Consider the following 24,146-nt stretch of genomic DNA (forward strand, 5'->3'; position numbering starts at 1 on the left):
TCACTTATTGTTCTCCGTGTTAATGTTCCTGCTGATTCCAGGTGGTTCTGCTGCTCTTTCTGAGTGACTGCTTCCTTCTTTCATACCTTCCTTACCATTCCTCTGAGAGCGTGTTGTGTAATCTTGTGTGAGGTCCAGGGATGGTTAGCTGTGGTTCTGTGAACTTTCCAGCTATGTGTTATCAAACCGCTAGTACTTATAGGGAGGTTTACGGTCTTTGTAACGGCTCTGTAGTTTTTTCCACTGGCGTCTTGTTACAGAACTTTAGGAAGCTTCTTCACCTTCAGCATGGTTGCTATCGTATGCTTATGGATACATACTTTTTTGTTCATATTTACAAGTACAGCAACAAAGCACGTTGCTCGAGGTATATTAAAAAAAAGAAAGAAAAGTGGCTGAACACTTATTTCTTAACGCTAATTACATTTTTGTCCTCACAGTAATGTAGACAGATTGTATCAACACTTGGTATGCTGAAAAACTGCCTTCTCTGTTGACACACACCTCTGCGGTGTCAGGGGCGAGACGGGCACTTGGCCAACGGCAAGCCTGTAGTCATAGCAACCGGGTTGATAGACAGTAGGCCACGCCATTTGTCAAAAGCAGGCGTATCAGCTGTTTGTTTTTTTTCCTTTAGTAAACACTACAATGAACGGCTCTTTCATTGACTCTTGAGATTAATCTTTGGAATGTGTGTTTGGGTGTGACATCATGTTAGGAATGTGTGTGTATGTGAAGTCCTGCATCGCTCCTGTGTGCCGCTTTACTGTTAAACATCGACAGCCTGACCAGTACTGCTCAGGTTGTGTAAAGTGTCTCTATAACTTTGTGTCCGACTTTCTGTTTATTCCCGTGTCTTCAGGTAGTAAGAGATCCAGGAGATGACGAGCTTCCTGCTGCTCCGCTGAGACATGTCTGAAGGACTGCAAACACATTCTGCAGAATGGTACACAAACCCTTTCCTGCTATTTTGGTTACAACCTGCAAGTTTGGTTGTGTGGTAGTACAACCAAGGCCTCCTTAATTTACCTATATAAATGATCATAGATTGGTGCAGAATCTTAGTGTATAGTGACTGTAGACCATCGGTCGCATTGTGTCAGCATTTCTCAGCCCTGTCCATCAGGGGCAAGTAACTTGAATCTGATTCGCTTGTACTAGTCCGTCCCTTCCTCCAGTCACATGTTCGGAAATAATCCATCACCCAAGCAACATCCAGTGAGCAGTGGTCCTGCGTTGGTTCTTCCCCTGATGGAGCTGGTAGAGAGGAGCTGATGATCTACATCAACTACAACAAATGGGTTGCAGGCAGTAACTCAATCCCCCTGTATTGAAATTCTCAGTGATAAATCAGCTACACGGTTAAAAAGTGTATCCCTGTTCATCTTGTACATGTTGGAGTTGCTCTATAAACATAATTCTACATGTTTTAAGAACTTTCCAGAACGAATCAGTGGTTTTACTGACTCGAATTTCTCTTTATGCCCAGATAAGCATGCTATGACTCTGAGACGATGGCCAGCGAACCCCTCGAAGGTTTCCACGAGGTGAACCTGGCATCACCCACCACGCCGGACTTGCATGGCGTGAACGAGCCGCACACGCCGAAGCCCAGCGCGCCGCCCAGCACCCTGTACCGCACACACTCCCTGAGCTCGAACACCTGCCCTCCTAACACTCTCTATGTTGACCAGTTACCCACCCAGCCGGTTTACCCTGCTCCCAGAGACCTGGACAACGATGAGCCACACAACGGCAGGTAATATTTAGGATAAAATATTTTTATTTTATTTTATTTTATTTTATTTTATTTATTTATTTATTTATTTATTTATTTATGAAATTATATACACTTGCACATATTCATGCAGTTTTACAATCAGCCAATCCTGTGGCTGCAGCACAATGTATAATATCATGCAGATTCAGGTCAAGAGTCAGTGTTGGCACCAGGGATTGTGATGAACTAAGTGAAAAAGACATGTTTTATGTACTCTTCCATCTCTTTGTTTGCCATTCCACTAGTTACAGCTTAAAGGATATTACTAAAAAACATTAATTCTTACGGGGGGCACGGTGGCTTAGTGGTTAGCACGTTCACCTCACACCTCCAGGGTTGGGGGTTCGATTCCCGCCTCCACCTTGTGTGTGTGGAGTTTGCATGTTCTCCCCGTGCCTCGGGGGTTTCCTCCGGGTACTCCGGTTTCCTCCCCCAGTCCAAAGACATGCATGATAGTTTGATTGGCATCTCTGGAAAATTGTCCGTAGTGTGTGATTGTGTGAGTGAATGAGAGTGTGTGTGTGTGTGTGTGTGTGTGTGTGTGTGTGTGTGTGCCCTGCGATGGGTTGGCACTCCATCCAGGGTGTATCCTGCCTTGATGCCCGATGACGCCTGAGATAGGCACAGGCTCCCTGTGACCCGAGGTAGTTCAGATAAGCGGTAGAAGATGAATGAATGAATGAATGAATTAATTCTTACTGTCAGTGAGTTGTTTTATTAAAACCTAACATCTGAATAGTAACTGCATTGATTTGTTCATTTTACTGTCATTATTTTTGCAACGATAAATTCAGCAACATGCCAACAATCATATATTCAATTAAATGTATTTTTATTTGTATAACGCTTTTAACAATGGATGCTGTCTCAAAACAGCTTTACAGAAATATAAGAACTGTAGAATAAACAGTTTTAAGATTTAATATTAGTCTTATGTTTAAATTTATTTGTATTAATCCCAATGAACAAGCTGAGGCAACTGTGGCAAGCAGAAACTTTCAGATTCTATAATCTGAAATGTGGTTCTTATCCACACTGTTGGCACCAGGTTTAAAGCACATAAATGTATAGAAAGTGCATCTGTATACAATACAGCAGATGGACCTGACAATGCACCTGAACACAAATTACCTGAGCTCCATAAAGTCATGGTGTGTTAATGTTGGAGATTACACCAACTGAACCCCAGACCTCCTGACTCTTACAACATCAGTGTCTGATCTCACTAATGCTCCTGTAGCTGAATGATCACTAATCCCCACAGACACACTCCAACATCAGTGTCTGATCTCACTAATGCTCCTGTAGCTGAATGATCACTAATCCCCACAGACACACTCCAACATCAGTGTCTGATCTCACTAATGCTCCTGTAGCTGAATGATCACTAATCCCCACAGACACACTCCAACACCGTGTCTGATCTCACTAATGCTCCTGTAGCTGAATGATCACTAATCCCCACAGACACACTCCAACATCAGTGTCTGATCTCACTAATGCTCCTGTAGCTGAATGATCACTAATCCCCACAGACACACTCCAACATCAGTGTCTGATCTCACTAATGCTCCTGTAGCTGAATGATCACTAATCCCCACAGACACACTCCAACATCAGTGTCTGATCTCACTAATGCTCCTGTAGCTGAATGATCACTAATCCCCACAGACACACTCCAACATCAGTGTCTGATCTCACTAATGCTCCTGTAGCTGAATGATCACTAATCCCCACAGACACGCTCCAACATCAGTCTGATCTCACTAATGCTCCTGTAGCTGAATGATCACTAATCCCCACAGACACGCTCCAACATCAGTGTCTGATCTCACTAATGTTCCTGTAGCTGAATGATCACTAATCCCCACAGACACGCTCCAACATCAGTGTCTGATCTCACTAATGCTCCTGTAGCTGAATGATCACTAATCCCCACAGACCCACTCCAACATCAGTGTCTGATCTCACTAATGCTCCTGTAGCTGAATGATCACTAATCCCCACAGACACACTCCAACATCAGTGTCTGATCTCACTAATGCTCCTGTAGCTGAATGATCACTAATCCCCACAGACACACTCCAACATCAGTGTCTGATCTCACTAATGCTCCTGTAGCTGAATGATCACTAATCCCCACAGACACACTCCAACATCAGTGTCTGATCTCACTAATGCTCCTGTAGCTGAATGATCACTAATCCCCACAGACACACTCCAACATCAGTGTCTGATCTCACTAATGCTCCTGTAGCTGAATGATCACTAATCCCCACAGACACACTCCAACATCAGTGTCTGATCTCACTAATGTTCCTGTAGCTGAATGATCACTAATCCCCACAGACACTCTCTGACATCTAGAATAAATCTGGGATGAGATGTTCATATCAGATGAAGCATATGAGTGTGATGTTCAGGGATGCACAACCGTTTGGCCATATAGTGTGTCAGTGTGTTTCTGTTAGCAGTGCATGGGGAAGTATGAATTTAAACATGCGCTGTGGTGTAAGGCTCATGGTGATTAACTCTGATTTCTCCCACACAATGTGCAAATCATTAGGAAGTCAGCCAGCTGTGAACGTGGCAGGAACAGGATCACGAGAGCTTGTTTTCTTCTGTAGCCTGTACTTACATGTCCTCTTCCAACGGTCTGCTTGATTCCCACCTCTGTGTCCTACATGAACAGCGACATGATGTGTTCGCAGCAATTGTAGAGTCTAATTGCTGTAGAGTAAAAAAAACTAATAATGTGATGCCATTTCCTGTGGGTGGATCACGTCTGTGTAATTGCAGGCTGATGTGAACACATTGTTTAAATTACATTTATCTCCAGCCAGAGATCTGTGGAGGTGGTCAGACTGATGCGCACACACACTCTGGAGCTGTGTGTTTATTCACAGTTCACACTTTTTAATGTGGTTAAATGTCATCTTCATGGGTACAATTAAAAGGCCTGTAGTTTGGTAATCAATTATTTACCTTTATTTGTGCTTACAAGTTCACGTGCAGCTTGGAAATGCTGGGATTTGAGCTCATGACCTACAGAGAGAGAGAGAGAGAGAGAGACCCACACAGAGAGAGAGAGAGAGAGACCCACACACACAGAGAGAGAGAGAGAGACCCACAGAGAGAGAGAGAGACCCACAGAGACACACACAGAGAGAGAGAGAGACCCACACACAGAGAGAGACCCACAGAGACACACACACAGAGACACACACACACAGAGAGAGAGAGACACACACACACACAGAGAGAGAGAGACACACACACAGAGAGACACACACACACAGAGAGAGAGACACACACACAGAGACACACACACACAGAGAGAGAGACACACACAGAGACACATACACCACACAGAGAGAGAGACCCACAGAGAGAGAGAGTGTGTGTGTGTCTCTCTGTGTGTGTGTGTCTCTCTGTGTGTGTGTGTGTCTCTGTGTGTGTCTCTCTCTCTGTGTGTGTCTCTCTCTCTCTCTGTGTGTGTGTCTCTCTGTGTGTGTGTGTCTCTGTGGGTCTCTCTCTCTCTCTCTCTCTCTCTCTCTCTCTGTGGGTCTCTCTCTCTCTCTCTGGGTCTCTCTCTCTCTCTCTCTCTCTCTCTCTCTCTCTCTCTGACAGAGACAGACAGAGAGACAGACAGAGAGAGAGACCTACAAACACAGAGAGAGACCCACACACACACACAGAGAGAGAGACCCAGAGAGAGAGAGAGAGACCCACAGAGAGAGAGAGAGACCCACAGAGAGAGAGAGAGAGAGACCCAGAGAGAGAGAGAGACCCACAGAGAGAGAGAGAGAGACCCACACACAGAGAGAGACCCACAGAGACACAGAGAGAGAGAGAGAGAGAGAGAGAGAGACACACACGCACACAGTGAGACACACACAGAGACACACACACACAGACACACACACCGAGAGACACACACACAGAGAGAGACCCACAGAGACACACAGAGAGAGAGAGAGAGAGACACGCACGCATACACACAGAGAGACACACACGCACACAGTGAGACACACACACACAGACACACACACACACAGAGACACACACACCGAGAGAGACACACACACAGACACACACATACACACAGAGAGAGACACACACAGAGAGACACACACACACACAGAGACAGAGACACACAGAGACACACACAGAGACACACATACACACACAGAGAGAGACACACACACAGACTCCATGTTCCCTGTAACCGTGTGTTGGATAAGTGTTATATTTCACGAGAAGATTTCCTTTGAACTGACCACTCATTTAAAGATTGTCTTCCAAATATTACTATATGTGCCATGAGAACTAAATATACATAAGAAGATATAAATATACGCAAAATGATAAAATATATAAAAGAAATAAACCAAGGGGTCTCCAATATGCAACTCCACATAAAAAGCTTTAACATTTCTACATTGATGGATTCATTCAAAGCTCTTTAATATCCCCCAAATGTAATTTGTAGCTACTGAATCACTGAAAGTGGAAAAGGTTTGTGTTTTAGTCAGATTTCAGTCCTGCTGATTAATGTGTATGAACCCTGTGCTGTTTGTTTCCACAGCATGTCTGGACCAGAGGGCTCAGCCTCACAGGAGGCGGGACCAGGTGACGGGAGCGCCTCATTGGCCGATAATGGCGAGGACCCGTTGAGCACAGACAGCCTGTCACGACTCAGAAGCCCTTCTGTGATGGAAGTCAGAGAAAAGGGATACGAGAGGCTGAAGGAAGAGCTGGCCAAAGCCCAGCAGGTGAGGGATTAGTGAAATCCAGTTCATTATCCCTGTAAAAGTAAACATCCTCACTCTGGTTATACACTACAGTCTATTCCTTTATCTTAATAATTATTTACAAGGATATTTTGTGAAATGCAAAAACATCAGTAATCACTAACGTGCTAGATGTTTAACTAAAAAACAGCAGCAGTTAGAACTTGAGCTCAGGTTAATGTCCATGTGGGTTTCCTTAGGGTTCTACAGTTTCCTCCCACCTCCCAAAAACATGCCAGTAGTCGTTGTTTATGCTGAATTTCCCCACAAAGTGAATGAGTGTGTAAACATGCACGTCTGCACGTGCGTGTGTGCATGTGCGCGCACGTGTGTGTGTTTGTGTGTGAGAGTGTGAGAGCGTGTGTGTGAGAGCGTGTGTGCATGTGTGCGCACGTGTGTGTGTGCGAGTGTGTACGCACGTGTGTGTGTGTGTGTGTGTGTGTGTGTGCCTCATTCCCAGTACTTCTGATAAATGATCTGAATCCAAAACATTTATGATCCAGCTAGAATGAAACAATTTTTTTCAAATAGGTTTTACAGAAACAATTGAGATACATTTGACAGAAGAAATGATGCTGGTTTAAGTTTAAAGCCCTAAATAATAATCTTTTAATAATAATAATAATAATAATAAATCTTTATTTATAAAACACTTTAAAACATAAAATAATTAAATAGTAACAAAATAAAATAATAACAGCAATAATTCAGAATTAAACAAAAACCAGGGAACAGAACTACGTCGTCGACCGGTTTTTAAACGAGGGAACAGTGGGTACCTGTCTGATGTGCAGAGACAAATTGTTCCATAGCCTAGGAGCAGCAACAGAGAAGGCACAGTCTCATCTAAGCTTCCTCTTTGACCTTTTGGTGTCAAGAAGCATTTGATCAGCTGAACCAAGCGAACAGGCAGGACTGTAGTTCGGTAAGGTATGTCGGGGTCTGACCATTTAAAAACAAATAATACCACTTTAAACTGAAACCGTATAATACACCGGCAGCCTGTGAAGTGAGGCCAAAATTGGTGTCATATGGTATATGGTCATTTTCCTTGCACCGATCAAAAGACGTGCAGCAGCATTTTGGACTAATTGAAGGCGAGACAGAGAAGACTGGCTAAGACCAATATAGAGTGCTTTCTCATATTGTTGCCTGGACACGAGGTTTTATTTTTGCCAGGCACCTTAGGTGAAAAAAAATGTCTTTAAATGTCTGTATACAAAGAAATTCTTGTGCTGCTGTAGTACACGTGTACTGAGACATTAGTAGCTCTTAGGTTGTACAAAATAATAGTTAACTATAAACAGTGTATACTATAGTTGAAGTGACAGTGGGAGATTTCACACATACAGTTCTTTAAATTATTAATGTATTCTAAGCAAGTAAAAAAAAAGACCTATTCCTTAGACAATGTAAACATTGTATTCAGCCAGAAAGTGACATGCACATGCAATACAAGCACATTTGGAGTCTGGTGTCAGTGTTCAGCCATGAGAACTTGCTCAGTAACAGTTTCTCCGGTGTGTTTGTGCGTTGTTTTTTTCCCCCCCTAGGCTCAGATTGCTGGTAGAAAGTGCTGAATTTTTTTTTTTGTTTAACCATCTGTTGGAACGAAAGTATCACTGAAGAGCAGCATGACATTGTTCAGGGTGATTTATAATTTATAGCAACTTTATAACACGATAACAAATAGGCAGTTTTATAGCTCTACCTTTTCATGCCCTTGTTTAGCTTTCACACTTTCTGTTTGGATTATTGTTCGAGAATAAACTCAGTACTTATTCTGTGTATGTATGTTAACAGAAACATACATTCATGACTCGTTTAGTGCTTTGTAGATAAAAACGTTTTCTTAGCACTAGAGTCAAGCGTCTATTTACGGTAACGAGTGAATAGGAAATGTGTGTGGTAAAGAGCTATTGAGTAAAGACAGAAATCGGCCCATAATGCTTTATTCTTCCCACAGCGGGGACATTCGCACCGTTACAGAAGCATAGAGATCGCAGCAAAAGAAAACGACCAAGATATAAAATTATATACAGACAAGTGCCACTGCATTATTACACTATTCCCATATGATATGGGAGATTCCCACAGGTTTATTGGCCAGTTTGTGGTATCTGTGCCTGTGGAAAACCACCACCAGCTCAGTCTATCATTCATATATTACAGCCAGTTATATCATCATCTTATCCTTTTTTTAATCAGTGTCATTTTCCTTTATCTCATTTTTATCCTTTTTCGCATCCTTTATCATCCCTTATGTGGTATCAGCATGCTGAGACACGTTCTTTGCTTTTTCTTGTACTTGGACTGCTGGCTTTTACACGATGCACGGCATTGCTTACTCTCAGTGCGCCCCTAATCCCCAAAGCTTATGAGAGGCATCAGTGTGGATGTAGGCCAGGCGTTAACATATAGGAAGTGGGAGAAGGAGATTTACAGTGTATCTGTCATACAGCATGATGGAGAATGTGATCTGTCTGGTAAAGCTGCAAACAGTACTGAGGAGAGACAGATGGTATAGAGAGAGTAGTCTAGGATGAAGTCCTAATACAGGCCCTAACACTGATGGCTTTGTGTTAGTCTGCAAGGAGACAAACCATTAAATGTAATAGGATCACACAAAAACACATCTGTCTACTCCGATTAATACCCTAGAAAGGACATGTGAAGAATGTGTTTCATTAGTTTTAGAATAACTTGAAGGAATGTCTATGTAATTCAGATAGAGATATAATACTATTAATAATGTGACACCAGTAAATGTAGAAACAGTCAGAAATTCATGGCTAGACCTCACTAAAAAAAACAGAGTCTGGTTCCTTCTTAAGAGCAACTTTCAAACAGCTAAACAGCTTTAAGCAAATGGATCCACACAGATGCTTAGGAGGAAGGCTCACATTCACTCCTAGGGAGGAACAAACTTTGGTCCAAAAAAGTTCAACTTAACCCCAAGATGAAAATAAAGGAAGTGGTGAAGTAATTTACAGCATCAAGTACCGATGTATGTGCATTTATCACTAAGAGAGTCGTACATCACCATGGCTTTAAAGCTCAAAATACAGCAAAGGACACAAAGTGTTTTGTTCCACGGTTCTGCCAAAACCTGACAAAATTACAGCCTAGCTTTGCTAACACCTATAACTATACTGTATACCAGTCTGATTTTGTTCACTGGCAAGCTGTGATTATGAGGATGCTGTGGAATTAATCATGTGATTGGGAAGAAATAAGAAAGACTCCTGTGAAAGAATGGTAGAGGATTAAGTTCAGGTCAGCAGTATGAAGGTGCTTGAGGAAGCAACTTGGCTGCTAAGCTAAATCTGACAGTTTTCATATCCCTAAGTTAATAAATCTCGTCTCCCAGCGTCTCACCACACGACTCTACATCTTGCTCTACATCATCTAACTGTACGGCTGCCTTCAGAATGACGACTTCTGATATTTATCTGCATTAGCACTAGCAGTTAGACTGCTATGAATAGCACCATTATTACACTGATAAGAGCTGAAGGTGTGCATCAGAGGTGTGCATGCTGATGGCCTATCAAGCAGAGCTTTTGGTGGAGCTGGGCACTCGGTAATGTTACAGGAATTTGGTAATATTACAGACACGCACTTCATGTGGCACTGTGCAGAGCTGCGGCCTTATGATGGCTCTCACCGTTGTGGGCGAGAGATCTCTATGGCTTAACCTATGGAGCATCGGGGACAGAGAGAAATTAGATTACCTCGATGCACCAGTAGACTCACTGAGGCGATTAGACAAAGATGTGATCTTTTTTTTTTTTTTTTTTTTTTTTTTTTTTTTTTTTTTTTATTGGTCGGTTACTCAGATGTACATGAACATAGCGATACAGTCTCAAGTATACAATAAAAAGCAATTAAAAATGGACAATCAGGTGAAAAAAAAAGAGAGCACATTCAGGCCAATAACAAAATGCACACTGTAACACAGAGGATCAAGAGAGGTTATTAATGTGGTACCAGAGAGGTGTCCATATCTGCCAAAAGTCATTAGACTTTTGGTGTATGTCATAAGTGAGTTTCTCAAGTGGAAGTAATATGGACATTTGGGACAGCCACATTTTAACAGAAGGTACCTGAGGAGAAGACCACAATAACAATATACATTTCTTTGCCAGGTACACCAGATTTAAAAACAGTTGTCTTGTGTGGAAGTCAAACACAGTCTCAATTCCACTATACAGCAGATACAATTCCAGTGAGAAACAAAATTTCAACTTAAGGAGCCTTTGTAAAAAATGATGTACTTTAGTCCAAAAAGAAAAGATTTTGTCACAATACCAGAAGCAGTGAAGGAATGTACCTTTGTGTTTCTTGCAATTAAAACAGAGATCAGAGGAGTCTTTGTAAATCTTTCTTAAACGAGAAGGTGTAAGGTAAACTCTGTTAAAAAATCTGTAGTTGAGTTCGTGAATCCCCAAAGATGTACATTTAGGGAACAAATTGTTACATATGGTGGACCAGTCCATATCGGCAATTCCGTGGCCCAGGTCTTTTTCCCACACTTTTTTCAACCCCTCTAAGGAGGAAGTACACGTATCAACCAAAGCATTGTATATTTTAGATATTAACCCCTTAGAGAGATTGCTTTTTATTATAACCTGTTCTATGTCAGTAAGATCACGTCTCAGCTTACCATTGTCGGACAGAGGTTTTATGAAATGACGCAGCTGAAGGTATTTAAAAAAATGGGACTGTGGTATACTATATTGGTGCGATATTTCTTGGAAGGATTTTAATGCCTCGCCTGAAAAGAAACAAGATAATTGCGAGATCCCTAAGTTAGACCAGACTGAAAGGCCGATATTTTGCAGAGATATAGGGAAGTCAGGATTAAAAGCAATAGGTGAGAAAAGTGTGAGTTCAGCTGGAATCTTAAGATACAGTTTAATGTCTCTCCATGTCTGAAGGGTGTTCGAAATGGTGAAACTTGTTGAGGTACATTTAAGCTTTTTGGTATTTGCAATAAAAGGCAGAAATTTTATTGGGAGAGGAGCACAAGCCCTTGCTTCCAGATTAAGCCATCTAGAGTCTGTCCTTTCATTGTACCAACTAACCATATGCCTCACCTGTGCTGACCAGTAGTACAGACGAAAGTTCGGTAAGGCGACTCCTCCCTTATCCTTTGGGTTCATTAATTTGTTAAAACTAATTCGAGGCATCTTGTGGTTCCAGATGAATTTAGAAAAGTGCTTATTGATGTCTTTAAAGAAAACATTTGGTAAATGACATGGTAGGGATTGGAACAAATATAGAAACTTAGGTAGAATATTCATTCTGATCACGTTAATCCTGCCCAGAAAAGAAATGGGGAGTGTCCGCCAGGTGTTAAGGTCTTTTTTAATGGAATCCAGAAGAGGGGCATAATTCGTTCTAAATAAATCTGTAAATAATGGTGTGATGAATATGCCAAGATATTTAAAACCAACAGTAGTTATTTTGAAGGGTGAGAGAGATGAAAGATCATTTGGAGCAGAAATTTTAAGGGAAAGCGCCATGGATTTTGACAAATTAATTTTATATCCAGATAAGCTACTATATTCTGAAATACACTTTAATATTGCTGGAACAGACTTCTCTGGTTCAGAAATATACAGCAGTACGTCATCTGCATATAAAGAAATCCGATGTTCCTCATCTCCCACCGTTATACCAGAAAGATGTTGGCACTGCCTTATAGATTCAGCCAGTGGTTCGATTACGAGGGCGAAAAGCAGGGGTGAAAGAGGACACCCCTGCCTCGTACCTCTTTCTATGACAAAGGGTTTCGAGATCAAACCATTCGTAGTGACTGTAGCTCGTGGATTAGTATAAAGCAATCTTATCAAATCGGTGAATTTAGGACCTAAGTTAAATTTCTTGAGAGTGGCAAAAAGAAAATCCCATTCGACTCTGTCGAAGGCTTTTTCCGCATCCAGGGAGATAATAAGGGCAGGGAGTTTACGTGCATGTATTGAATCCATGATGTTCAAGAGTCGGCGAATATTATCTGTGCCAAAACGTGATTTTATGAATCCTGTCTGGTCCGGCTTAATGATATATGGCAATACTGTTTCAAGCCTACGAGCAAGGACCTTAGCAAGTATTTTATAATCGGTATTCAGGAGACTTATTGGCCTGTAAGAGGCGCATTCTTGAAGGTCTTTTCCTTTTTTCGGAATTAAACAAATTGACGCCGTTTTCCACGACTCGGGAGCCACTCCATGGTCTAGTAAGTCTTGAAGAGCGGGCATTAAGATAGGAGAGAGTTCAGGCCAAAACTTTTTGTAAAACTCACAGGGGAATCCGTCAGGACCTGGAGATTTATTGGCGGGCATAGATTGAATTGCACTGAAGATTTCTTCCGGTGACAGGGGTGAATCCAAAAATACTCTATCATCTTCGGAAATAGTCATAAGAGGGATACCGTCTAAAAATCTGGTAATATCAAATTGCTTAGCCGTGACTTGCGATTTATACAACGTTTCGTAGAAATCCCTGAATAAATCGTTAATCGAAGTAGCATTGTATGTGGTTGAGCCATCCGGGGACTTCATTGACTTAATTGTTCTTTCACTTTGTGTTTTTTTTATTTGGTGGGCCAGTAATCTGTTAGGTTTATTTGCATATTCATAATATTTTTGCTTAGAAAGGAATATAAGCTTTTTAATATGGTTTGTGTGATCCAGATTAAGTTCAGCTCTGACTCGACATAGTTGGGCCCAATTTGTCTGAGTAGGGACTGTACTGTGTAGACACTCCAATCTTTTTACTTCCTTTTCAAGGTTCTGTCTTTTTTTGGACCAAGCCTGTCTGCGTGCCGAATTATAAGATATAATATGCCCTCTAATTGTAGCCTTCGCAGCGTCCCAAATAGTTGCAGATGATACAGGTGAATTCTCATTGTCTGTCCAATAGTTTTTTAATCCGTCCCTAACCAATTCACAAAATGCCAAATCGTTCAACGTGGAGGAATTTAATCTCCAGACCTTTGTAGTCCTGTGTTCGCATAACATCATATCCAGCTGGACTGGAGCATGATCGGACAGAATGATTGGACCAATTTGGCAAGCAGACACTGCGTGAAGATATTGGGTATGAATCAGAATGTAGTCTAATCTTGAATAGGATCCGTGGGGGTTAGAGTAAAAAGTGTATTCTTTACTCCCCCTGTTAAATTCTCGCCAGACATCGATAATGCCAGACTCATTGCAAAGTTCTCTAAGGACCAGGGATGATCTAAGATTAGTGGCTGAGTCTGAAGTAGACTTATCCATTTTTTGGTCCATAACACAGTTAAAATCACCGGCGCAGACTCCCAAGCCCTTACAGTACTGGTTAAACAAAAGTATGGTTTTAGACATGAATTCAGGTGAATCTTCATTCGGAGCGTAAACATTCAGTATGACAATAGGTTGACCATATGCCGTACCTGTAATTAAAACATATCTTCCGTCCGGGTCGGTAATCTGTTGGTCTAAAATAAAGGGGAAGTGTTTACTAATTAAAATAATTGTGCCCCTCCTCCTGGTGTTTGCTTTACAGGATGAGAAAAATATCTGTCCTACCCAATCTTGTTTTAGTTTTAAATGTTCTGAATCAGATAAATGTGTCTCTTGAAGCATGGCAATTGTAGTTTTCTGCTTTTTAAGATAGGTTAGTATCTTTCTCCTCTTAATCACATGTCCTAGCCCTTTAACATTCCATGTGACAAACCTGGCTGTATTGTGCGTAGTCATAGAATAACCAAAAGAACTAAAAACTGAACACTTAAGACTGTATTAAATCTGAAACATGTGTAGAACCGACCAAGGAAGTTTTTGCATTTATATACACAAAACAAAACACACAGAACCCCAAACCCCCTCCCCCCGCCCTCCAGCCTCGTCCCCAAACGACGAGGCACAGCTATAGAAATGAAACTGTACCCAACTGGTACCGAGCCTAGGATAATGATACCCCATACCCAGTATTGATACAGAGTGGTGCCCATAGGGGGCGCGCGGGCGCTAAAGACCGGTTCCCATCTCCTAAGTTCAACGTCCCAGGCGTGAGCATTTAACTAATAGCACGTGACCTCACCAAAAGCGATCTTCTTGTAGTTATTATAAAACAAAGATGTCAGTAAGATAAAGAAAATAACAAAATAACTTGGTAACACTTCAAAATAAGTGATCCCTGGGTTACTAAAAGTCAATACAATAAAATACTCGAGCGTGCTGATAAACAAGTTTCAGCTTAATAAACTTATGCCTATGTTGCAGTATCCGAACATTACTTATCCTCTAAAGCCTTCAGAAATTCTGTGACGTCCGCTGGGGAGGAAAAAAGATGCAACTGTGTTCCGTGAAGGCAGCGAAGTTTAGCAGGATAAGCGAAGCCTCTGAACATATCGCGAGCGGACAGCGTTCTCCTAACATCGTCGAACTCCCGACGTTTCCTCAGCACTTCAGCAGATACATCCTGAAAGAAACGCAGCTGCGACCCTTCATGGCTGATGTTGCGTTTTTTCCGCGCTGCTTGCAGTATTATCTCCTTATCCGCGTAACGTAAGAAGCGAACCAGAACACTTCGTGGAGCGCGGTTTGCTTCCGAGGCAGAGCCGAGAGATCTATGAGCTCTTTCGATCTCAAAATGTGGATCGGCTGTGAGGTCCAGCCACTTCGGCAACATTCTGGTAAGAAACTGCGCGATAGGTTCAGAGCCCTCAGCCTTCTCAGGGAGGCCGACGACTCTCAAGTTTTTGCGCCTGCCCCGGTTCTCCAGGTCGTCTACTTTAGCTCGGAGTAATGCTAAATCTTTGTCTTGAGATGTGATTTTTCTCTCATGTGTTAGCATACTCTCCTCAGCGGTGGAGATTCTCGCTTCAGCCTCGGTCAAACGCGACTCGTTTGACGCCACTCTGCCGGATAAGTTAGAAAGGGCTTCCTGTATTGAGGTAACTGAAGTAGAGATATTGTCCAAACGGTTGTCAATTGCACTTAGTCTACCGTCAATATTGCCCAGACTGGTTCCCAGCGAGCGAATTTCGGCCAACATGGCATCCATTGGGTCTGACGAGGCCTCCTCCGTCTCAGCTGGTTTTTTCTTAACGCTTCTGGAGGGCCGGGAGGACGTGAAAAGTGGAAAATCACGCGTTTCTTCGTTCTTCGACATTAATGTTCGATGATTGTACAACACACTTTGAGCATAAAAAGGATTAACCAAAGGTAAATAAAAAAGAAAAGGGAACCAGCACAGAGCTACCAAATTAAGCGGCCATCTTCAGCGAGGTCCCACTAGCGCCCCCAAGATGTGATCTTTAAAAGAAAGAAGGTGAGGCTTTTGATGTCTGCTTGCCACAAAAGAGAACCCCACACCCTCCTGCTCCGGCCCTTCTCTCCGATGCAGAACAGGAGTTTTTTGAATGCGTCTAGGATCGTAAAATCCCAGGGTCCAGAGCATTTGGCCCCTCCCAAAGCTGCTCCAAGTGCTAGTAAACCATGGGATAAGAAGTCAATCTAAATCTAGGTCCACTCACCCTTCTAACAAGAAGGAGAGAGATACCTAGAGTACAGTCTCCTCAGGGGAGGGACAGACAGCACCAAGGGGTCTCTGTATTGTCCTCCCCCCAGTGTCCACCACACCTGTTCCCCCACCCATGAAAAAGTGGAGAGTGTGGACTGTGGACAACATTGTTCTGAATGGCGTACAGGGCAGTTTGGGTTTCCCATGTGTAGCACTCGGTGATAAAACATCTTCAAGTGCAGAAAACTCTTGTTAAGCAAAAGTTCACGTATTTTGTCACTTCAAACTTTGGGTTCAAAACCAATAATACAAAATTATCTGTTGCATGCAGGCTCATCGCTGGGGCCAAACAGATCCCTCTGTCCGCTAGATCATCTATGGAAGCGGTTAAACAAAACCTCTTGGTCTCTGTCAGGACCTGGAAGGCTGCATTTTTCTATAGATGGTGTCCATACAATATTTGTTAGATTGAGACATAGATTCTTTTGTAAGATGCTCCAATTGTGGAGCAAGGAACTTGTATATTATAAAAGTATAACTTGTTTTTGGGTGTGAATTTGGACTTCAGGAAATGCAGTTAGACACATAATCCTGTCTGATTCGTCTTGTAAAGGTTCTACATTAGCACTTTATTTCCATTTGTTTGCTACTTGCTTTATAACTGCTTTGCATTTCTATTTTGCTTCGTGTATCTGTGGTGCTTTGTGTTGTATCTGTCTGATGCTGGTGCAGGGATTTAGATGTTTAATTCAAAGCCCACATCACTTTTGCGTGTGATGAAGTATTGCTGAATAAAGGAAGACAAGATGATGATCAGATATTTCTAAAGTGGTAAATATTAATTGTCTTAAAGACATTCAGACACTGAAAGACATGTCACAATTATTGGTACCTGAGTACCCAAGGGTATTATAGATCAGAGCATCTGAGACCAACATCTACAGATCCTTCACGGTCCTCGTCCTTTTTTTCAGACTCTCATCCATACATCATACCATGTTTTCAATGAGTTTTGGATCAGGGAATTAGGATGACCACATCAAAATCTTTATAAACCAATGAACCATATTTGTGTGGATTTGGAAAGTTGTCCAAATGGAAACCCTAAACACAAGCAGGTTGTAGCTTCTTGGGTAGATTTTTATTTTGAATATTATTACAGTAGACCTTCATGGATGTTATGCCATGTATCTCAAATATCCTTAACAATACTTAGGCAGTTTGGTGGTCTTGGGATCTGAACTCAATCTTTTAATCAGTAGTCTAACATTTTACACACTGAGCTACCACTTGCCCACAATTTCCTGTTTTTTTTTTTTTTTTTTTTAATTTTTTTTTTTAATAGTTACTAGTAAATGAATTGATTAGATCAGGAACAAGGTCACAGCAAGGTATAAATTTCAAGAATGAGTAGTTTGTAGGATTTATCTGGGATTATCACCGTACCCAGCAGATAAAGGGTAAGCGCTGGGATACAAATTAGCAACAAAAAAAGATTAGACTTGTTGGTGGTGGAGGCATCCTCATGGACTCTATTGACATCGAGTTCGGTGTGTTTTAACCATCTTTACCGAAGGAGCAGGTATGAATGTCTAGCTGTATGAGTGAAGACTGTATGCTGTGGGAAAGTACTGAAGATTCTATCAACATGTCAATACATCATTAACATTCATATCTCACTAATGAATATAATTTCACATAATTTCATGGAGTTTGTGTACGTTCACTGGCTCTGCATTGACAAAGTGAAACTGGATCAAGTGGAGTCTCTTGTAGAGTGGACATTAGTGTTACTGACCAACTCAACCCACTGTGTGTCACCAATGAGATTCATCTGAACAAACGCACTCCTGGACCAGTCGTGTCTCTTTATTTTTTTATTTCCTGGTCACCGAAAAGAAAAAGAAAACCCACATTTCCCTCTTTTTTTTTTTTTTTTTTTTGTTCATTCATTCATCATTTTTCCCATTTTCTTTTTGTCTTCATTTCATTGTTTGGTGCCTCAAGGAGCTTAAGTTAAAAGACGAGGAGTGTGAGAGACTTTCTAAAGTCAGGGACCAGCTGGGGCAGGAGCTGGAGGAACTCACTGCTAGCCTGTTTGAGGTTTGTTTTCTTTCGTTTGATTTGAGGTGTTGGTTGTTGTTTTTTTTTTTTTTTTTTTATGTTTTAGTGGTGGTGTCTGCCAAGATCCAGAGCTTCTCAACAGTGACATAGCACATCTTCAGCTTTGTATAATTCATTTCCAGCAGGCAAGGATGTAAATAAATGATAAAAGTTGTCTAATTATAGTAAAAATGTATGTAATTAATGCTGTGTTGGACTTTATTAGAAAGAACCATCTACCAGATTTGGGGAAAGAAACTATATAGATTTATAGATAAGATTAGCTTGTCAGAATGGCGATGTGCTGATGAGCTGCTTGAGTAGCTGTTTTCTATTCTATTTTATACTATACTATTCTGTCCTATTCATGTATTCTTTTGTCATGGTCTTTGGCTTCATGTCCTCTCCTACTCCATTTCTATTTCTGTTTCTCATCACTTACTTCCTACCTCTCCTGTGACTCCACTGTCATTCCTAGAGATGTTGGCTAACGCTCTTCCCTTTTGAATGATTGTGTGTGGGTGAGAGAGAGAGAGAGAGAGAGAGAGAGAGGCAAGCTCGACTGGCTTGGGTCGGCTCACGGTGTGGGGAATCATGGAAAATAATGGCAATGTGGGAATCTAGGAACAAAGGTCTGACATGGATGCTGTCTCAACAGGAAGCTCACAAGATGGTGCGAGAGGCGAACGTAAAGCAGGCCAATGCAGAGAAGCAGTTGAAGGAAGCCCTGGGGAAGGTGAGAAACAGTGGTTAAGCTGAAGGTTAGCGTGAGCACATAGAAACTTGATTTATTGAAGAAGTTTGTCTGATAAAGTTCGGAAGATAACGTGCACTTAATATTTAATATTTCAGAACCATTGTCGTCTACTGTAGACTAATGATTATTATACATTATTTACATTACATTACATATACATTATGCAAAATATACATTATTTACTATATATATAGACTATAAAGTAGCTAAATTATGCAACAAGGGTTTTTCTTTCCTCTCGTCTGCTTTTCTCGACAGATCGATGTTCTCCAGGCCGAGGTGGCCGCACTGAAGACTCTTGTTCTGTCCACGTCTCCAACGTCACCGTGTAAGGAGCTGCCATCAGGCTCCAAGGTGCCATTTAAGAAAGGCCATGCGCGCAATAAGAGCACCAGTAGTGCTATGCTGGGCAGCCAGCAGGAGCTCAGCGCTCCACAACCCATCATACGTGACTGCAAGGAGGCAAGAAACCTGTAGAATTTCTATACACTCTGTACACTCATCATACACTGTGTGTGCCTGCAGGTTTGTAGACATGTGACCATCATATATGTCCCAGTCCAGATTTATTCCCCCTGTGTTTTCTGTTAAAATAAGCTTCACCTCGTAATAATAATATATAAAAATAACATTAATTATATATATATATGTGTGTGTGTGTGTGTGTGTGTGTGTGTGTGTGTGTGTGTGTGTGTGTGTGTGTGTGTGTGTGTGTGTGTTTGTACATGCAGGTGGATTCCATTCTATTCAATGAGTTTAAGGCATGGAAGGAGGAACCCACTCTCGAGAGGAATTGCTCTTTCTTGGAAAGAGTCTACAGAGAGGACATTTACCCGTGTCTCACATTCTGCAAGAGTGAGGTGTGTGTGTGTGTGTGTGTGTGTGTGTGTGTGTGTGTGTGTGTGTGTGTGAGTGTGCACGCCTTTATCACCCTGTCAATATTAGAGATATGATTTTCATTCTTATATATTAAGTCCTATGACCAAATACTAGTTTAATCATTAATAAATGATTGCATTTGTCGTTTCATGTACACAGAACAGCTCTTCATACTGTACAAACACTAATACCGGTGTCTTCCACTAGGTGGCAGCAGTAGGTAATTGTAAGTGTGATCGAATGTAAAAGGTTACGCAGAGAAAGCAACGAACGCTCCGGAAAATGGGCATGTTCTTTGTTATCTTTGGTTAGTTATTGATATCGTCATGTGTGTGTCAAAAAGATAGTTGTAGAACTGTTGTTTCTGTGTTACTATGGCAACGAGGATAAAAGAGAACTGAGTGAGATCACTAAACGGAATTAACAAAATAGAAAAAAAAAAAACATGGCAAGTTTTATATGCAAACACGGCTAATTAAATAGCCAGGACCAATCATGGGAAGAATCATTTCCAAATCAATCTAAAACCAAGTGCGATTGTCCAGCATTTCAAGTTCAACTCCAGGTCCAGAAAGCCAGCAGAAACAGTGTTGGCTTATGTGGCAGTATTGAGAAAATTAGCACAAGACTGCAGTTATGGTGACAATCTGACATAAGTGCTGAGGGATAGGTGTTGACCGGAACCAGAGCTGACATCAGACAAGGCACTCAAAGTGCATAAGATGGTAGCAAACAGACATGGGTGTGGTGATCAACACCGAACGTGCTACAGATGCGGGAGTGGCAGCACTTTGTCGTCAAGTATCAGTTTAATTCGGAAACGTGCCATAAATGTGGTAAAAAGGGACATATTCAGAAAGCATGCAGATCTCTAGTGAGCAAAGAATCTTCTCAGTTAAAGGGTGAGGGAAGAATGAGGACACAAGCCAAAGAACAAGGCCAAAGGGCACATCATATTAGTGACAAGGAAAAAAAAGGATTCAGAAGAGAAAGTGTTTGTATTGTATCGATGACTCAGTGTTTCCATAAGTAGCAGCCCTCACCATTACAGGGCTGTCAAGTGTCACACATTGAGAGTGACAGTCACACATTTCGTATCTCGTATCGTATTTCTCACGCAGAAAAACTTTTTGACTATTTATCATATATTTAATATGCCGCAGCGCCCAAAATGTATCAGTCCGCACCGCTGTCTCTATGGAACCGGGCAGGAATCAAGCGCGTCTCCTCTGGAGTCCTTAGTCGAGCCTGACACTTATCAGCCAATCAAAAAAAGAGACTACACAATAGCCAATCAGAAAATAGCACTGGGAGATGTCACGCTTGCCTGTCTTCAAAACTTGAGAGCCCTGCCATTACATGCCCATGCCATTAGAATGAGACAGAGACACAGTTTCAGGTGGACACATGTTGCAAGGTAACTAATAAATGAAACTGATTTTAATAAACTGGGTAGTAGTCAAGGGAAGCCAGAGCTAAAAAAGTGCCCAATTAAGCTGAAAACATACACTGGGCAAAAAGTGGAGATATTGGGTTCAGGTACAGTTGGGGTTAAGTAGTGTTAGGCACTGGAACAATTTACTTGGACAAGGCTGGATAAAAGAACTGGAATTAGAATGGATCTCAGTAAATCATATGGTGTGCACAAATGTACAGACATTGCAGACAAGATGTACTTAGACAACATGACGAGGTGTTTAAAGAGGAACTAGGCAGACTGGCCGCAAGCGAAGATTTATGTGGATAAAGAAGCAACACCTCTATATTTTAATCCAAGAAATGTTCCATACGCCACGAGAGCAAAAGTGGAGCCCGAGCTGGAGCATTTACTGAGGGAGGATGTGATAGAGCCAGTCAGACATGCAGAATGGGCTGCCCCAATTGAGCAGTACCTGGTCCCTAGAATAGAAGTCTTGTTTGCCAACTTGTCAGAGGGAGAGAAATTTAGCAAACTAGATCTAAGCTATGCGTATCACCAAATTGCTGTAGATGAGGAATCGACCGAGTATGTGACAGTGCACACACATTGGGGGCTGTTCACTTACAGGGTTTTGCCTTCCGGGGTCTCTTCAAGTCCTGTTATATATCAGCTCACAATATTCCATATGTGGCAATTTACCTGGATGACATTTTAATAACGGGCCTTAATGACCAGGGGCATTTAGAAACATTGGTAGTGGTGTGGTAGAGACTGCAGTGTGTTGGACTGCGGCTAAGGAGAAGCAAATGCACCTTTATGGGAGGTGAAGTGACATTCCTGGGTCACAAAGTGGACTCTAAAGGTTTCCATCCTGTATCGGAGAAGGTAAAGAGCCATTGAAAATGCACCAACTCTTTCAAATGTGACTAAGCAAAAGTTTCTGCCGTTTTAGCTCCTCAACATAAACTGCTGTGTGAGGACACAAAGTGGAAATGGGACAAAGAACGAGATGCTGCATTCACACATTCAAAGAGACTTCTGCAGTCTGCGGAGGTCTTAACTCGTTATGACCCAGAAAAAGAGATCATCCTTTTCTTTCTTTCATTCATTTCTTGCTAGAGATATAGAGATGGTACAGAAAGGGTGGCCACAAGAAGGAATGGATTGAGTTTAAGCCATACAATATGAGGAAGCACGAACTGAGTGTACAGAGCGGTTGTGTTATGGTGAGCACGAGTCATTGTACCCAGATCAGGCCAAAGAGACGTGCATCAACAATTGCATCGGCGTCATCCTGGGGTGTCCCGGATGAAGGCTCTAGGACAAAGTTATGTGTGGTGGCCAGAGCTAGACCAGGATGTGGAGAACCTGGTAAAAATGTGTAATACATGCCAGGAGAAGAGGCAGAATCCAGCAGTGGCCCTACTGTACTTCATCCCTTCAATGCGGGGCCATTCATGGGAAGAATGATTTATATCCTCATCAATGCACATTCTAAGTGGATTGATGCCTATCCTGTGAGTTCTGCCACATCAAACAGGACAATTGATTGTCTAGGCATTAGTTTCATTAACAATGGGTTACCAGTACTTATAGTTTCAGGTAATGGCACTTGTTTTCAGAGTGAGGAATTTGAGGAGTTAGAATACTTCATGTTACATCCACACCTTACCATGGCTTTAGCAATGGCTTAGCAGAAAGACTTTTAAAGAGATGTTGAGAAAATACGCAGAGGGATTACTGAAAGCTAAATTAGCCAGGGTCTTATTCAGCCACAGAGTAACACCTCAGACCACAACAGGCTTATCTACAGCAGAGATGTTGTGTGGTCGGAAACTCTGATGCACCCTGGATTTGTTACACCCAGACCTGAAAGGGAGGGTTGAAGAAAAACAAATGTAGTTGAAAGAGAATTATAACCGCAAAACAAGGGAGTGCTGTTTTGAGGAGAGTGACCCCGTATTTACCAGAAATATTGGTCATGGGCCAAAATGGGTTCCTGGACTCAAACAGTCGGGGACTGGACCAGTCTTATACAAAGTAATAGTGAGTAGTCAGACAGCATGTGGACCAAATCCATTCGCAGACAGAGCTGCATCCAGAGATTGCAGGGAAAGATTCAGGGGTTATACTTCCCATAGTCAGAGCATAGATTTTGTAAGCACCTTCATCAGGGCCTTCAAATTCAGACCTGGCAGTGTCCCTGGAACACAGCACAGTGTCAGGATGTTGCCACAGGATGGAGAAAACCAAGCTAACACAGAGGGAGAGAAGAAGACATCCAGTGCTGGGACTAGACGCTCATCAAGACTGAAAAGACTACCAGCACACTTACACACTTATGAATGGAATGTTTACAGCGAGTTGTAGTTAATGTTATATTATTGTTAAGGCTCAGTGGAGTTCTTTGAAATTGGCTTAATTAACAAGTCAGGCATTGATCCACCAGACCAGGTAATATGTTGTACACTTATGAAGGGGGAGATGTAGTAATGTGAGTTTATGGTTCATCTATCCACTAGGTGGCAGCAGTAGGTAATTGTAAGGGTGATCGCATGTTAAAAAGAGAGCACAGTATAACCACCAAACGTGGCAGAAAAAGGGCATGTTCTTTGTTATCTTTGGTTAGTTGTTGATATCTTCAAGTGTGTGTCAGTAAAGACATAAGTCGCAGAACTTTCGTTTCGGCGTTACTACCGTTAGTACCTACCATGATAAGTGTATAGGACATATTTGTGTGTAGAATTGTGTGTGTTACATTCAGCACGATAAGGTAAACATTAACTAGACACCTGAACTTCCGTGAGTAAATGTGGGTGTGTTAACCTCAGTATGATCACATGTGCCATCATATTTAAATACGTTTTGTCCTGGGACGGAAGAGAGAGTTCGTTTTAC

At 41.9% G+C, this 24,146-nt stretch overlaps 1 protein-coding gene across 2 annotated transcripts in view; it reads left to right on the top strand.

The window, feature by feature from the left end:
- The window catches only part of rab3ip (RAB3A interacting protein (rabin3)), a 35,132-nt gene that overhangs the window by 4,937 nt on the left and 6,049 nt on the right, over positions 1 to 24,146 (top strand). Inside the window, exons 2-8 of one of the 2 annotated variants that reach the window (XM_060889711.1) lie at positions 863 to 946; positions 1,490 to 1,759; positions 6,369 to 6,555; positions 18,097 to 18,192; positions 18,851 to 18,928; positions 19,208 to 19,411; positions 19,681 to 19,809. In XM_060889711.1, coding sequence (XP_060745694.1) covers positions 1,515 to 1,759; positions 6,369 to 6,555; positions 18,097 to 18,192; positions 18,851 to 18,928; positions 19,208 to 19,411; positions 19,681 to 19,809 — 939 coding nt within the window. In that variant the 5' untranslated portion in view covers positions 863 to 946; positions 1,490 to 1,514. The remainder of the gene's footprint in view (positions 1 to 862; positions 947 to 1,489; positions 1,760 to 6,368; positions 6,556 to 18,096; positions 18,193 to 18,850; positions 18,929 to 19,207; positions 19,412 to 19,680; positions 19,810 to 24,146) is intronic. The other variant, XM_060889712.1, reaches the window with a different exon arrangement.

The sequence above is a fragment of the Tachysurus vachellii genome, chromosome 16 (assembly GCF_030014155.1).
Source record: "Tachysurus vachellii isolate PV-2020 chromosome 16, HZAU_Pvac_v1, whole genome shotgun sequence".
In the NCBI taxonomy this organism is placed as follows: domain Eukaryota; kingdom Metazoa; phylum Chordata; class Actinopteri; order Siluriformes; family Bagridae; genus Tachysurus; species Tachysurus vachellii.